Here is a 17,021-nt window from a genome sequence, read left to right as displayed (position 1 = left end):
GATGGACATCAGTTGAACAATTTCAAGTTTCTGTGGCTGTTATTCTAGCCTCTTTCTAAATTCTCAATGTTACATTCCTAAATTTGTTGATGATTAAATAAATCCATCAGTCTCTAACTATACCCTTTCTTTTTAAACTTAATAACTCTATACTTGTTTCCCTTTTTCTCCCTCCATTTCTGTTTCTGCCTTTGATGTCATCTCCAGTATGAGCTGGTGTCCTTCTGGTGTGCAATACTCTGCTGCCCTGAGTGCTGACTTTAATTATAGAAGGTATAGTATCATTGTATGTCCAGCCAGCAAATGAGAAACTATAAAATATGGCCTCTGGCTTTTGGCTTGGAGCTAGCTGGCTTCTGTGTGGCTGGAATGTATATGGGCAGCTTTCTTTGTCTGTGGGCATAGTGTTCCATTGTCTCTGCTCTGGGCATCACTAACTCAGTTGACGGGTGTGGCCTAGGAGAACCCAGTGATGTATCATGTTTGTCTCAAGAGCTGTAGATATGGTGTTTTCTGTACAGACTTGTCTCTGTATAGTAGACTACGCCTCTCTTTGTTTTGTTCTGTTCACATTCTCAGATGAGGAAAACAATGAGAGAAGCAAGACAGTTATTAAGATGCACTGGTTTTTGTTATTCTTCTAAATCCACCAGTCTCTTCAGATTCCAAATTCAGAGACTCCTCATCATTTCATATTTTTCTTTTAAATGAGCAGCCAAATTTAATTACCAAAATATTTTTAGTATTAAGTTTTGTGGAAAACATAGATCTGGTTTTCTCAGGCTTTCCCAATAACTCACAATACAAAACTAAGTTTCCTTTCTTCTTATTCCTAGTATTGAAAATGAGTTTTACAGATGTATTTACTTGTAATTAGTCATAATCTCTATTGTCATATTAAAATGAGGAAAACCTATTATTTAATTTACTCAGTAGAGAAAATCATCACATATGACTTTAGTTTATAATAAGTAATTTATGAAGCCAAAAAAAATGCCAGATAGAAGGCTTTTTGTCTGGCATGTATGAACTTAATTGTAACAGTTAACTGTACAGCTTTCCCAGACCAGAGGTAACTAAATAGCTTCAGTACACCTCCAGATATAGTTCCAACTGGTTGTTAACTGAGGACCTGGTCAGCTACAACTATATTTTGAGAACTTGCTTATTTTGAAGAAGTTCACACTGCATTTATAACAAATGCGAATTATTCAAGTTTGCAGACCCAAGGAAGATAAATAACTAAACCCTCTCTATGTAGCTTCCTGATTACAGAAAATGTTTGTAATTGCAAACCACAGAATCTTTATCCCAAGGATCCCATTTAAAATTCCAAACTCTGTTTTTTTTTTTTTCTTTCACTTATATCAAGACAAAAGAACTCTTAAGACCTTGTAGCTTTTTAACATTTTTTCTTTAATGTGAGGTGTAATGTCTGTGTATCTGCAACTAACAATTCTCAGGAAGCCTGTCACCAGTTATTATCTAGATAGGCGAATACAGATGGTAATGCTCACGAGTAAGAGTAGGGTTTCTTGGGTGGAAGTATACCTGTAAAGTTGGAAAGGTCAACTAGAATGTAATTGTAAAGTTATAAAAAGTACCCGACACACAGAAACCGGCCACTTTGCTTTCTGGAAGTTACTAATATTTTCTCTGTGAAATTTGGCATGTAACAGAGATAGAGTCTGGCAAAGATTAATTACAACAACTGATTAATTTTTTAAAAATGATAGTAAGATAAATATGGTCTATTGAAAAATGTGAGAAAATGATTTTAGTTTAATATTTAGATGAGTTGAACAAAGTGAAAAAGATCTATGTGTAGTATTCTTAGCATTCCAGGACCTCTGGGGGCAAAGGTAGCTGGCATTCATTGTGACAGGCCCTTACAGAAAGTTTTGGTAGATGACACAGAAATACTATATGAGCAAGGGAGATAAAACTAAAGGGATTTTGTGTCCTCTTTCCATTCCATAACATACAAATAGATTGAATTAATTCCTGTGCTCTGTGTTCAGTTTCAGTCTGGAAGGCTTGACAGGAGGAACTGGTGTTGGAAACAATCCATCTTCATCTCTAGAAGTAAACTCTGCAGACTCAAAAGAACTCAGACACTCTTTCAGTGGGGAGGAACGGGGTGACTCTTTGGTGTCACTTTCAGAAGAGGATCTGGAGTCAGACCAGAGAGAACATAGGCAGTTTGATCAGCAGGTAAGGCTGATGTATCTATATATTGCTAATTTTGGGAAAAAAAATATATTATTTCCCCCCCAAAAAAGAGCTCATATTAGGAAACAGAAGGCAAACCTCTGTTCATATAAGGCTAGTAGTTATGCTTACTTGCCCATTAATAATATAGCATTGAAGCAAGTTTTTAGTACTTTGTATTAATTTTAAAATACCATTAATCTGCATAGACTTAAATATTTTATCAAAGCCAACTTGATAGAAATGGAAAAGTATTGAGGATATTCAGTTGAATTTTTCTTCCTTTTATCACTTTAGTAATACAGTGAGTCTTGAAGTATGTTACATGTCATTCCTAAATTTCCCAGTTCTCAAACATTATGTCCCAAGTTTGTGCTTTCTAGAAAAAATACACTTTGTTTTACTACACTGTACAGGAGATGACTATTGATTCCCTCTGCTTTCTGTTACTACCAGAATTCTTTACAGAACATCTACACTCCTGCCCTCTCTTTGTCACCACCTAATCATCTCTTAATTTCCCCTGCTAGCACATGCTTGAAACTCCTTTGACCATAGTCCTGTCTTATCAAGTCATGGGCCTTGTCAGTCAAATCAAGTGACTTGATCCTATTTTTTGTCACATTAGGCCCCTCATTGTCACCTCTGACACCCCAGAGTAATTTGGGTTTTTTTTTGTTTGTTTGTTTTGGTTTTTTTTTTTTTTTTTTTTTTTTGAGGTGGGGGGATTGAACCCAGGGCCTTGTGCATATGAGGCAAGCACTCTACCAACTGACCTATATCTCCAGACCGCAGAGGAGTTTTTGAATTGAGAATTGGAATTATATGCTTTTGTAACATCCTACCTTACCCACAGTCCTCCTTCTTTCTCTTGGGCAAGGAGACTCTGGGTTAATTTCTGAAAGAATGTGGAATACCACTTAATTCTTTCAAATGAAACATTTATAATAAAACACACAAAAGGTAAAGTGTGTGTCTTTGAATAGGTGACTATAGTTTGAGATAGGAATTTAATGAAACATTTTTAAATAAATATTAACAACCTGTTGTTTGACTTGATTACTGGGCTTTTTGTATAGAAATTTAATTCCTTATTTCATCCTATTTAGCATTGACATGACTAAATATAAATTTGGTACTGAAAGATTATCTTGGTAGTGAATTTATGATTTTTTAAGGCCTGATGAATAAGAGAATTTAGGCCTAAGGAAAATCAAATTGAAGATATAAAGGAATTTTTCCACTTTTTAAAAAGTTTTTAAAAGTTTCTACCTTTATCAACCACATAAGAAAAAGTTAAAAAAAAAAAAGACTGTAGAGAATATGCTTATTGATGCAAGCGGTTTAGATTTATCCAGCCTGATGGTGACAAAAGAAAGGAGGGGAAATAGTAAAAATTATTTGGTGACTATCAAGTATAACTTTGATGAAGGTAAATAAGCCATGAAAAATACATTGCATTTCAAATGGGTGGAATCTTTGGGGATTCAATTACAAGGCCAGATAAAATGCCCAAATTGTAGATTTGCAAAGAGAATCAAGTACTTGGAATCAGTGAATCCCTTCAGATTCATCTCTCAAAATCTTATAAACATGAGAACTTCGAGCCCACTTAAGCGACCTGCCTAATAACATGTAATTATTTGTGGAGTAGTATATTAAACTGAGAGTTCCTAGCTGTTGGTCTTACTGCCTCTTTCCATTTCTTTAGACAGGTTTTAATGAGGAAATGAGATTATTTTAGTTTGCTTAATATTATTTTATATGCTACCTTTTCTGAGACTGATATTTTCAGGAATCTGACAGACCCTTTTAAGACAGAGTCATCTGTGATGTTCATTACACTGATGTCCTTCTGAAATGGACCTTCTGATTGACTCTTCAGATAAAGTCAATATGCTAGTAAAAGTCAGCATTTTAGTGCCTTGCTGTGTATATCCTTCCTGGAACTCTATGCTTACCCATATTTTTCATCTTGTGTGCAACCTCAGAGCAGGTATGTGAGCTGCTTCTCTCTCTCTGATCTGTACAAATTGCTGCAGCCAACTTCCTGTTGAAAGTCTGTGCCTTTTGCTGAGGTCATTTTTTAGACCTCATGGTTGTATTTGAAACATAGCAACTGTTTGCCTTGGATTCCATGGTTACACAGGGAACAAGCTCTAAATAATCAGAAGTCTGGCCCAATTGAGTCGGGTTCATGCTAGTAATGGATTTTCATTGCTTCCCTTTCAACATGTGTGAGTCATAAGGAGACAGATTTCATCCTACTAAACAATGAAGAGACTGATGATAATTAACATTGGTTAACAGAATGAGCTCTCTCAAAAGAAATGGGGAGGAAGCCCTTTACCACCAGAAGCGTGATACTGTCTAACTTTCAGGGATGTTGAGCAGGAACTTCTGCGGTTGGTTGGATTTTATGGCCTTGAAGCTGCTGTGAATTTACTCAGGGAGTTAAGTTACTGAATTTCAGTCCACCCCCATGTTCATGTAGAATCAGTCTTATCTTAGAAGAGGAAATGAAAGAGATTGAGGTTCTTTCCAGATGCTCTGCTGTTTCGCTTATGATCTTTAAACACTTTTACTTCCATCTCAGATTTCAACTCTTTAAAATCAAAGTAATATTACTAATACTCTGAATTTCTGTAGATAGTTTTCAAAGAACAGGTACCACATGTAGTTTGGTATTTCCAGAGTAATCATTTTTTTTTCAAATTGTGAATCTAGCACATATTCATTAAGGACTTACTTAGTTTGAGATATTATTTGAGGCTCTGAGAGATCTGAAACCACTATAAAGGATGACTACTTTATCTCTGCTTCAGAAAACCTGAGTAACTTCTCAGAAGTTAAGCAGTTACTAAGTGACATAGGCAGACTAGAATCTAAGTCTATCTGACTAGGAAGAATGCTCTTAGCTCCCTTCTAATCTGCCTTAATTCACAGGGTTGTGTCTGAGCATAAATTCTGTGCTTGTCAAGAAGTATTAGAAGGTGTACTTAGTACCTGTTCTTTACTTTTTTACTTTATAGACATGTCACAGACCTAAGCAACGGGGATTTAATTATTGCACATCAGCCATTTCTTCTCCATTGACAAAATCCATCTCCTTAATGACAATCAGCCATCCTGGATTGGACAGTAAGTATTATTACTGTTTGAAAAATGAAATATATTGTATCTTATCCACTTTCTTATCATCTTTTTTACTTTAAGGTCCTATAACATTAACTTCCAAAATTTGCCTGCTTCTTCCTCTGAATAAATGGTTCAGCACTTAAACAGACAAGGAAACGGAATTTGGAATCTTCCTTTTTTTGCTACTTAAAAAAATCTCCTTAATACATTAAATTTACTATATTGTTGGGTGTAAATCTGACAGTTTTCTTAACTTTTTATTTTAATATAATTTCAGACTTGAAAAATAAATGCAAATGACCCTCATCACACACACATAGCATTACAAAAACAGTACAAAGAAGCCTCATAAATTCTTCACCAGAATTCCCAAATGTTACCATAATACTCATTTTTTTTCAGTCTCTATCACTCTTTAAGTTTCTTTTTTCCTGAAACACTTGATAGAGTATGTATCACAATGTTTTCTTTTAACCTCTAAATAATCTATTGTATATTTCCTAACAAAGATGTGCTTTCATGTTACCATGGAACAGTTATCTGAATCAGGAAATGTAATGCTGATAAATTTATGTTATCTGATATGCATCCCTTATTCGTATTTAAAATTTTTTCACCTGTTTTTGCATCTAGGACCTAATCCAGGAACATATGTCAAAATTTTAAGTGGCCATGTCTCTTTAGTCTCTTTTAATTTGAAAGTATTCCTCAGTTAATAAAGATCAGTAGAGATACTCTCAACAAGTAACTGACTTGAATACATCAAAACTGTCAAGCTCATGAAGGGCAAAGACTAACCGAAATTCAGTTTTAGTGAAGCAGTACCAGGAGGAACACTAGTGGAATTGTATGCAGAGTCATGCCCATTGATGTGTAGAGTTGGTACATAGAGATGTCGTGGTATCCATAAACACAGGGTTTTGTGGATAAAAAATGCTGAGAAACATTTGAACTGGATAAATGCCATAGAAAAGCACCATGTTTGAAAACACCTCCTCCAAAAGATAGATAGATAGATATAATATATATTTTTTAAACAATTAATTGCAATATGAGATCTTGATATAAAGGTTAAGTCAAAGAGGGAGTGATGTACAACATTCTTTGCTGAAAGGCCAAGTATTCTGGATGCTGAAGCAAAGGAGCAAACACAAGCTATTTGTATCTCGGCTGTTTTTTTAGTGTCTCCTGATTTTATAACTCAGTTGGAAACAATGGAGCCAGAACAGCTTCCCTGTATCAGTGGGATGTTTTTTCTTACTTCATGGCTTACTGCAAGCCTAATCTTTTTAATTTCCACAGGGGAATTAAGACAAAATGGATGATTCTGTTAAATTTGTCCTTATTTTCACATGATTAGCATTTCAAATACAAATCTATGCCTAATGATGATGTATTTTCTTCTTTTTTTTTTTTTTTTAACTATTTAGACGTTGATGGACCTTTATTTTATTCATTTATTTATACGTGGTGCTGAGAATCGAACCCAGTACCTCACACGTGCTAGGCAAGCACTCTACCACTGAGCCACACATAACCCCAGCCCTGATAATATATTTTCAAAGATACAGATATAACTTCACAAAACTGTGACACAAATAGCTTTTCCTTTTCTACTTTGACTTGACTTTGAGTTAAAGGTTTTGCTGATAGAGAGTGGATATTATAGTTTCAATGGATTTGATGAGCCAGAGTGCTGGAGTGCAACAGCCAAAGAAATGCAGAAAAATACTCTGAGACTTTCAGCTCCATACACCTTCCTTCTGTGACCAGAAAGTGTTATGGCACAATGGAAGTCCTATTCCTTGAGTGACAGATAAAACCAATTCCAACAGAATGTGTTCCATAGAGAGATCTTTTTCCTATAATATCTGACACACAGTTTCCTTGTGGATGAAATACTTTTATTTTATTGTTTTTCCTCCAAAAGCAATATGGTTTTTTACTGTGTTTTCAGTTGCTATTCAAACACTATAAATAATGTGGCTAATGCCCAGAAAACACTGTTTTACAGATTCTGGCACATATAGCTTCCTCCCCCCCCCTCCCCCCGTTGCTGGGAAATCATCTACCCAGCCTATTGACTACCTAAACCAGTGTAGACTATTGTCAAGAGTAAGAGTTTGAAGCAAGATTTTAGTCCTTTCATCAGCACATAGTACCCTCATTTTGATTTATAGTATGCACTTCATTTAGTTTTGAATAACTAATTTCTTACTTCCCTAAATTGGCATATATTATATTGGAAGATGAATCACTGTTTATATCACTACTTCACTTTAGTTTTTCCCATATACAGTTTATAAAATTCCCAATTGTATTTCTTATCTTTTTCTAGAAATATGACCATAAGTTTTTTTGGAAATGTTAAAATTCTGACTGTTGAAGATAAAATTAATATTGTTAATATACCTTAAGCATCAGGGTAACTGGATATTTCATAATCTGCAGCAGAGTCAGAGCTCCCTCCATTTCTACGTCTTGAAGACTCTGCATGGTTCGTCTTTGTTTATGGTTTTCCTAGTGGAAAGTGTCATCATTAAATCTACAGTTGATTTTTAAAGCCTGAAGAGTTTGATATTTAAAATATCCTGACACTTAATGGCTGCAAGACTTGGAGCTTATTCCAGAAACTCTTCCTAAATCATTTCAACTATTAAATAAGAATAATAATGTGATATGACTTAAATGTGAATTTATTTAGAGCCTTAGCATATTTCCTATGATATAATAAGCTTTTGTTATCTCTATGGAGTATTGTGGTTCACAGTGATCACAACAGTGTCAAGGAGTGATTGTTCTCTGACCAGAATTTAAGCAGTGTTAAGAGACAAGAACATTGTCTCATAGGTAGCTGTGTCTTATGAGCATTCATGCTTGTTTAGGAACAGAATGCTTTGAAGTCATTCCTACCTTACTGCTTCCCAGCTTTTATCTGTGCTCTGTCTCCTCCTCCTCAAAAAATTACTAACTGATTCTACCACATTTTTTCACAGCTGTTAACATTTGAGCAGTTTTGAAAATGTATATCCTTTGAGTTATTGTCAAAAGTGTCTTGTTGGGTCATTTGCTAGATTAGAAAAAAACAGATAAACTTGTAGCATTTCTTTTTCTAAGGTGGGAACTGTTTCAAAATCCATTGATGTGGAAGAAAATACTAAAGGGGGTGACCAAAACATTTCTGTATCATTTTCCAAGGTGAAAGTAGACATCTTATTTAGGGCTGGAAAGCTGCAAAAACTCCCTTCTTGAAAGAACAAGATGAACATGTTTTGCTGGCTCGTTTTTTTCAGGGAATAGCTGAGGGGCTGGCTCTGTCCTGAGGCATTAGTAGGAGAACTGCCCTGAGGGAATCCACTCCAGCAAAAGTGTTAATGGCATTTGTTCTCCTTGAGTCAGAGAGAGAATGCCTGGGGCTTTTGTCTCCCAGCAGACAAACTTAAATGGTTTCTTGATAGAATTTAAGAATAAACTTCATATTTGCATATGCAGAATAATCCATTTATTATAGATTATTCCATTTCAAGACTGTGTTTTAGTACTTTTCATTGCTGCTACCCAGAAGATGCTGTAGACAATAGAGAAACTGCTTGATTGTATCCCAGAACTCTTTAATTACATTAGAAGTGATAATGTTAAAGGCAGATTATGCCCACTAGATGTGTTAACCTAATGTGCTTATTAATGATTTTATTTTCCCCTTCAGTTTGCATGGACTGTCATCATCGAGAAGGGTATTCACAGATGACACTTAACCTTGGGATCATTCTTATATCTTTACTTAGTGTGTGTTTGCCCAGTTTCTCATGCATGTTTTGGTGGGAGTGCTGGCTTATAATTATATAGCTTGCTGTACACTGTAAAAGCGAAGTCCATCTTGAGAACTGAACACTGGCATTAATATATAATTTCTACTAGGCCTAAAATGATAAATAACCCATATGACCAGAGATTAAGAGTGAGCCTCTGAAAAGTTAGGCATCAGTGCTAATGAGATTATTTCATCTCCATTTTCTATACTGGCTCTCTATTTCTAACTATGCAATGTGGGATGGAAATTTACTGAAAAACATATATTTTCTTAGTTCTATTTGGAGAAGGCAGCATTGATTAATATGTCTGAAAGAATAAATTTCATCCAATAAATTGGCTTTTTATTGATCTTTTGGTTAAATTATAAGACTTTGTGTGTTTGTGTAGATATATACATGTATGTGCATAGTATACCATAGATATGTGTATTTTGTTTGCTTTGAGTATATTATAAACTTTCATCACTGTGTTACCATAACATCTTTCCATATATGTTGAAGATTTTCATATATGTTAGGGATATTTTTTAGATATTCATAACAATAAGGTTTTTACTTATCCATGATTTCTTAACATGAGAATATACTCCTTGATTATAGATAATAAGGCAGCTCATTTTCATTTCCAAAATTTGCTTCATATTTTGAAATATTTTAAAAGGACACACATTACAGTAATCTTAGTTTTTACACAAGGCTATGACTGCCTAAAAAGCCACTCTACATTTATTTGTGCCAACATTTCTTTGGTCTCTGTTACCTGCAGTGACTGTAGACAACAAATAGTCTGACATCATTCAGCATTTATCTGGGGTGTGGAGTGGCTTGCATACCAGTAGGTACAGGGCATTTTGTGTGTGTGTGTGTGATTACTTTTGGAATCTTAAGATTCCTAGAGCCTGATAAGGAAAATTTATTTATTACTTTGTTGTATTTATTTATCACTACATATTTGAGTATCTACTCTTTGCTGTGTCCCAAACTAGGTAGTGGTAGGAGAGGGATGAACTTACCAGATACGGTTTCTTTCCTGCCCACATTTGCAACCTATAGAGTTAACAAATGAGTCTAATAGAAAATAGTAGAGCAGCTAAAAGAATTTGATGTATGGAAGTGTCTGAGTAGAGGGTAGTGGATCAGTAGAAGGCTTTTTCAGGATTCACCTGACAATAGGATGGTGATCTGAGCCAGATTTAGAGCAATAACAGGAGAGGAGAGGTTGAGGTTCAGAGAGACCCAGAAGACAAAGTCAAGAATTCTGAGGAAGAGTGCTATAAGGATTCAAAGATGGTACCTACTTTTCTATTTTGAGTAACTTGTTAGATGTTAGGTACCACTCACAAATGCAGGAGCAGGAAAAGATTAGTTAACTTCTTCCATATACTTGTTTAGTTTCAGCTACCTGGGGAGTATTTCATCTGTAGGAGAGCAATGAGGTAAGTGAGTCTATCCCTGAAAGGAGAGATGTGTCTTAAAGATTAGAAAGATGTTAATCACCGGAATATTGTATGCACATTGTCATACAATGTGGAGATAAATGAAATTTAGGGTGGGGGAAAAGAAAGCTAAACACAGATGAGGAATTGTGGCACAAATGTTGTCAAAAGTGAAATATTGGCCCAAATATATACCCAGTGACTTTTTAGGCACTACTAGAAATTTTCCCTACAGCTTTTAAGGAAGAAAACTCCAGCTATGAATGGTGACCATTAAAAATAGCGTACTTCATGTTTCTGTAATTTAACAAGTACATATTTATTGGGCAAGTTTTTTTTTTTTAACTGCATTAGAATTCTGTATATATAGAAATTTAAAAGTACATTAATTACATTGTTTACCTAGATAGCCTTTCTTGGAACCCCATAAGTCATTGACATTCTGTTTCCACATGGGTCAGAGATGCCTTTTACTTTATCTTAGCATAATCTGTGCATGCACTAATGTCTCTCTGTTAACCTACTTCTCAGCTCAGCAGCAGATGCAGCCAGCAAGGCGGATCTCCTTCTCCATCAGCATCTCTCCACTCCTCCTTAAATCTAAAACTCTCTTTTCTCTTGGCTCTTCTTCTTCCAGTGATGAGGAGGAGGAGTTGCATAGTAAGTAAGCAACTTTGGTGTCAAGTGGCTGTTCTCCAACATCTGACCAGCTCTAAAAATGCTGTAGGCTTGGTACTGAAAAGTTGTTTGAGAACTTTTACTCCTTGCATGCCATCTTTTATAAATCATTTGACTTCAGGCGTGAAATTTTATAGGGATAAAATAGTTCTTGTCTTTTGTACACTACTGACCCTGATCAGTCCAGTGGCCTCCTGAGTTCAAGGCACAGTGCATCTTTCCAGAACACTATACTTTCCTAATACCATATTTTCTTTTCTTCTCACCATTTCAGAACATCTCTTTAAAAACATAATTTAACTTTGAGACTAGCACCTATAGATTAGGGGATGGGTCTCCTTTTGGTCTCCTTTTGAACTTTTATTTTATCTATGTTTCTGTCCTTTTGGCAAACTAGAGGTTTCAGATGAATATAGTCTTAATAAAACCTAGTTTAAAAACATTATAAGATAATCAGTTTTAGTAAACTTGGAAAGGAAATGGATCCCCCTTCAGGAAAATGATTGTCTTCTATTGTACAAAATTTATACAGTATTACAGGATTGCTGTTTTTAATAGAAACAAATTTCTATTACAAAGTTAAATAATGTTTTCTTTCATTTTATATAACTTATGTTATGACTCTAAAACATTTAAGTCCATGTAATTGAGAACCCTAATCCCCTTCCTCTTGCTGATCCATAATTGTAGCAATGCTTTAGTATTGCTCTGGCTAGCATTTTGCATTATTTTTATATAAAAGTGTCTTGGGCACAGTAACAAACTTTAGTTGGTTTAGTTAGTTTAGTTTTAAATGGAGGCCATATTAGTGTTCAGTAGATTTTCCACTGTTAAAAGATATTTGAGAAATAAACACACAAAAATATATTTACATTACATTACCAGCTGTAATAGGAGGAAAGTTGCAAAAATCCACTTCAACTTTGAGTAGAAATGAGTTCATCTTTAAGTTTCTGAAATTCTCCAAAGCTGTTTCTTCATAGTGAATTGATAATATTCTCCAGGTCATCATGACAAACCAACCAATGTCCCAATAGTATTTTTTCTACCACCAAAACAGAATTATAATCCACTGGTCACTCAGTAATCCAACATGATGGAGTCCTTAAAGTATAGAAATTGATGAAGAAACCTTTGAATCAAATGTGTAGTGTTTCTCAAAATGTGTTCTTTCAATTCAAAAATGCCAATGGGAATTATGGCAGGGTGAGGAGGTGGGTGAAGAAAAAAGAAGGAGTTGGTTCATACCTGAATAAAGTAATAAATCTCTGGGTTAAGCAGATTTAAAATGATAAATGTGTGTGCATTCTAAAATTCCAAGGCAGTATTTGATATGCTGTGTTCCCCATTTTTATCAACTAGGAAATCATAAATGTACAGAGCTATCTATAACATTTCATTAAACAAGTGTTCCATGGAACACATTTTGAAAATTATTGGTCCTGACTGGCTAGTAGTTGCAGCTGAAAGTCCCTGTATGTATATACTATAATAGGTCTGCACGTTATTTTGCACCTTCAAAATAATCTGGTTGAAATGTTATTTACCTGCAATAATATCTTTTGGACTAACTTTAACCAAAATCTCTGATTTTGTCATGGATATAACTTTGGTTGTTTTGTATTCTCAGATACTGTGAACACTTAATGAAAAGTTAGCAATTTTACAGGCATTGGTGAAATAATCAGTATTCAGAATACCTCTAAGAAGTCATAGTAACTGAACTTAAAAAAAAAAAAAAATTGGGCAGTGAATAAGTTGGGAATACTTACAGGAGTCATAGATTTCTCCCAGTACCTAATCACATTTGTTCAGTTTTTAATTTATTCCATTGAAATCTACTAATAGCTTATTCCTTGCCAAGCTTTGTGTTGAGTATTTTTCTGCATTATTTATTTTATTTTTATCACTAGGGTGGCATCTTACTAGGTATTTGCTTAAAAGTATAGCAGAATACTGGCAGCCTGAGGTAATTTAATGCTGCTTCTATCATCAAAGTCCTCTTAAGTGGGAATCATTTTAAAGCCACTGATTAAAACCACCATCTTGATTTTTTTTTTTTTTTTTTTTTTTTTTTTTGGCCAACTAAGACATCATGAGGTTAAAATGGCATGTGGAAATTGTACATTGATAATTTCATACCTAAATGGTGCAGAACCTGGAGTATTGAGCTCAGATATCCTTATTCTTGCCCCACTGATCTTTTCCTGTCACCTGGTTATTGTTACCAGGCCTTGTAAGTGAAGTAGAAGATCCCCAAGTAGAAAAAGAGAAAAAGCATAGAAACCATTCTCTTGAAGATTAAGGATTATTTTTAGAGTTTATAATGCATTATTTCCACCTATTTAAATTTAACTATTTAAATTTCTTATAGTAATAACTAACTAGAATTTTGCATTTCTGTTCAGATCCTAGAACAGATGGGGAATTTAAAATAATCTGAGAATCCAGTTGTGGAACATCTTCATATCTGTATCAGATTAAGTTTTTTTACTCAGAGTAATCTCAGAGATGCTTGAAACTAACCTCAAAGAGAAAGAGTATGTGTTGTCTATGTGGTAATAGTACTTTTACTGAGCAAGCTGTATCTATCTGGAATATACATGGAAAGTATTTCTATACCTGGTCTCACTAAAAATTGAAACCCATTTATCATTTTGTGATTGGGGCCTTGCTTTCAAGTCCTCAGTACTCAAACTGCATTAACATGATAGATGGAAATAATGATGCTGTTCCTTCTGGGTTTTTTCTCCTTGTTTTCCTGCTGTCTGATTTAGCCTTGGATTGTTAATGGGTTACTTCCATTAACAAGAAAGAATGCATCTGCCCCGTTCATGTTATCACTCTCTACCTGGAAGGACTTTATCATCTGTTTTATCCCCAGTATTTCACAGACTGAGGAATGAACTGAAATCAAAATGTCTTGCCCTAAGTTAGAGGCAGGGCCAAGACTTTACAAAAAGCAAGCTCTGATGCTTCCTCCTGATCACTAATCTGTTTCTAGAAATTCTTAGGAAAATGTCAGATAATATTAAATTTTTAATATATAAATATGTGAAAGAAGGATTAACAATGAAAAATATGATATTTTAATTTTTATTTTATAAATTCTCCCTGTGACATCATTTAGGAAAATGGCATGTGGAAATGTGGAAATTTTACATTGATAAGAGCATAAATAAGTTTAAGCATTAGAAAAATGTTGATTTTTTTCCCCCAGGTGGTTGAATCTTGAAATAAATTTATTTTATTCATGGGAAATCCACATTGCTATCTTTTTCCAGCTCTAATTTGAAGGTTTCAAGTTCTATTTTTTTCTTCTTCCAAAACCTGTGAAGGGAGGTAGCACCATACACTGACTTTCAAACTCTACGTTACTTTAGTTATGGGAAAATCTTGAAATAGTTTATCTGTCAGTAGGGTAAAATTCTTTTGTTTTAACTTTCCCTTTCCCTTTTTTGTTTCCTAGATTCACGGCCTTTCCACAGCACCAGTGCTAATCTGACTGAGAGGTACTGTCCATTTATTTTGTCACTCATTTTCCCAGAATGAAATTAAGAAAATCCAAACTATTCTATTTCATGTAATTAAGAAAACTTTTTTGAGCTCATTGGGTTCTTACTTCCTTGAATGGTACATTTGGAATAATTATCAGAAGTAGATTTATAATGAAGGTTATCTCTCTTTTTTCTAAATTAGAACATTATAGTTACACATAGTAATTGGGTTCATTTTGACTAAACCGTATATACATGGTGAAGGCTATATCTTTTTAAATTATTATCTTCAGTACTTTTCCACTTTTATTCTTTAATATTGCCCTTGTGATAAAGATTCTTATGTGCATTTATTCATTTAAAGGTATGCTTATATTTGACTTCATGACCTTATGCACACGTTGTTTGTGGGAACTTTTCTTTCTCTTTTCAAGAGCATTGGTTTTTATGCCATTTGTCTTTTATCTTAAAAACAGACTAATTTGTTTTGTAAACAATGTGTATATCAATAGAATTTAGCTTTTGAAGGGGACACATTATAGTCCTACTTCTGCCTGCCTTCTCACTGAGGCCAATACTGCTTGATCTGAAGGAAAGATGTAAAATAACTGTTCTCAAACACCTAAACAAGGTAGTATAAATGGATTATTTCTCCATTTAATGTATTATTTAAGTATTCTTTAAGAAAATTGTCCATTGTGAGTTTTTTAAGGTCAAAACATGCCTATCTTGGATGGACTTGGATTTTATATAGGCTTCCTAAACAAGTAGATCAGTAAATCTGGATCTTTGAAAAATTATTTTATCTTTCTGTGTTCTGCTTGGAATCTGCCTGATATTCAGTATATTCCCTCCTAAAATTGTGCATAGCCTCATGGACCAGTCTTGATTTTTCCAGTGTGCCAGAAGGCTAGAAAATATGTGCAAAACTCTACTACTAAGCAACTTGGATATGCAGTCAGTCATAAGATTCGTTTGTTCACAGCCCTTATTAATTAAGTACTCTTATTCCATTATATATACAGAATTTCCTTTCAAGAGTCTATTTGTTACAAAGTAGTTTAGAGATTGAGTGCTATTTTAGATTAAGAAGTTTGACATACAATAATTAATAATCTTGTTCTTAGATATTATATAAAACTGTTCAGCAGCCTCTGTACAACTCTTATTCTTCCATTTAACTTCTGTAGTCCTTTAAAAAAACAATTTTTTAAAAAACTCAATCTTGTTTTTATTTAGTATAACTGAAGAAAACTATAACTTCCTGCCACAAAGCCCCTCCAAGAAAGATTTTGAAGGGAAAAGTGGAACAAAAGTCAGTCGTACATTCAGCTACATCAGGAATAAAATGTCCAGCAGTAAGAAGAGCAAGGTAAGTATCACAGTGGGCATTCCTTGTGTGACTACCTCAGTCGGTAATGAGTAAGCTCATGTCACAGCCTGCATACACCCAAAAGCTAACTAAATGATGGGATCATAAATAGAAATAAATTCAGGGTCATCTCTGAAACAGCCTAGTATATGAAGAAAAGTAATAGTAATAAAAAACAGCAGCAAGAGGTGAGGCTACTTACTGAGGTTTTACTACATGCTAAGGGCCATTCATATATTGCTTTATTTAATCCTTTCAATGACTCTGCAAGATAGGTCCTTTCTCTCGGAGCGTGGTACCTTATCTAATGTGGAAATAGAGATTCAAACCTAGATTTCTTTGACTTCTGGTCCCACACTCGTAGCCACAGTGCTTAAATTAGTAAATTAGGTTTAAAATGCAGTAGAAGGATTTAATGCCAAGATTAGGGGACTGAAAATATATATAGTGCTTGGGTTTAGAGGGAAGAAAATTCTCACACAGAAAATTACAAGAATTTTTAAAACTAATTTAATATCCTCTTTAGTGCTTAAGAAATTATTTAGTCTCAACTATTTATCTAGTTTATTCTTACATTTTTATTTTAGGAATCTTCAAAATATAAAAGCAAGAAAATAAAAATCGTGTGATAACCCCACATAGAAATAAATATTCTTAACATTTTCAAATCAGTGGTGAGAAACTTTCTGCCTTCCATTTCCCCTGTACTCCATTCACCTACTTACATATGTTCCCGTACAATTAAGAATAAGTAAACAAAGATTTGAAATCAAAGTACTCTTATAAGGAATCATTGTATACATCTGTGTGTTGTATATACAAATATGTATAAATACATAAACACACTTAGAAGTTGAGGGAATAAGCACAGAACTCA

General features: G+C 34.3%; 1 protein-coding gene across 8 annotated transcripts in view; it reads left to right on the top strand.

Moving 5' to 3' along the window:
- Akap13 (A-kinase anchoring protein 13) overlaps positions 1–17,021 on the top strand; it is a 346,713-nt gene that overhangs the window by 273,340 nt on the left and 56,352 nt on the right. For 5 of the 8 annotated variants that reach the window (XM_071608646.1, XM_071608644.1, XM_071608647.1 and 2 more), the window contains exons 13-17: positions 208–273; positions 2,022–2,214; positions 5,244–5,352; positions 14,745–14,787; positions 16,012–16,144. In XM_071608646.1, the coding sequence (XP_071464747.1) occupies positions 208–273; positions 2,022–2,214; positions 5,244–5,352; positions 14,745–14,787; positions 16,012–16,144 (544 nt within the window). The remainder of the gene's footprint in view (positions 1–207; positions 274–2,021; positions 2,215–5,243; positions 5,353–14,744; positions 14,788–16,011; positions 16,145–17,021) is intronic. The other 3 variants (XM_071608649.1, XM_071608648.1, XM_071608650.1) reach the window with 1 other exon arrangement.

This window comes from Marmota flaviventris, chromosome 2 (assembly GCF_047511675.1).
Source record: "Marmota flaviventris isolate mMarFla1 chromosome 2, mMarFla1.hap1, whole genome shotgun sequence".
Taxonomy (NCBI): Eukaryota; Metazoa; Chordata; class Mammalia; order Rodentia; family Sciuridae; genus Marmota; species Marmota flaviventris.
This window is presented reverse-complemented; position numbering and strand designations above follow the sequence as displayed.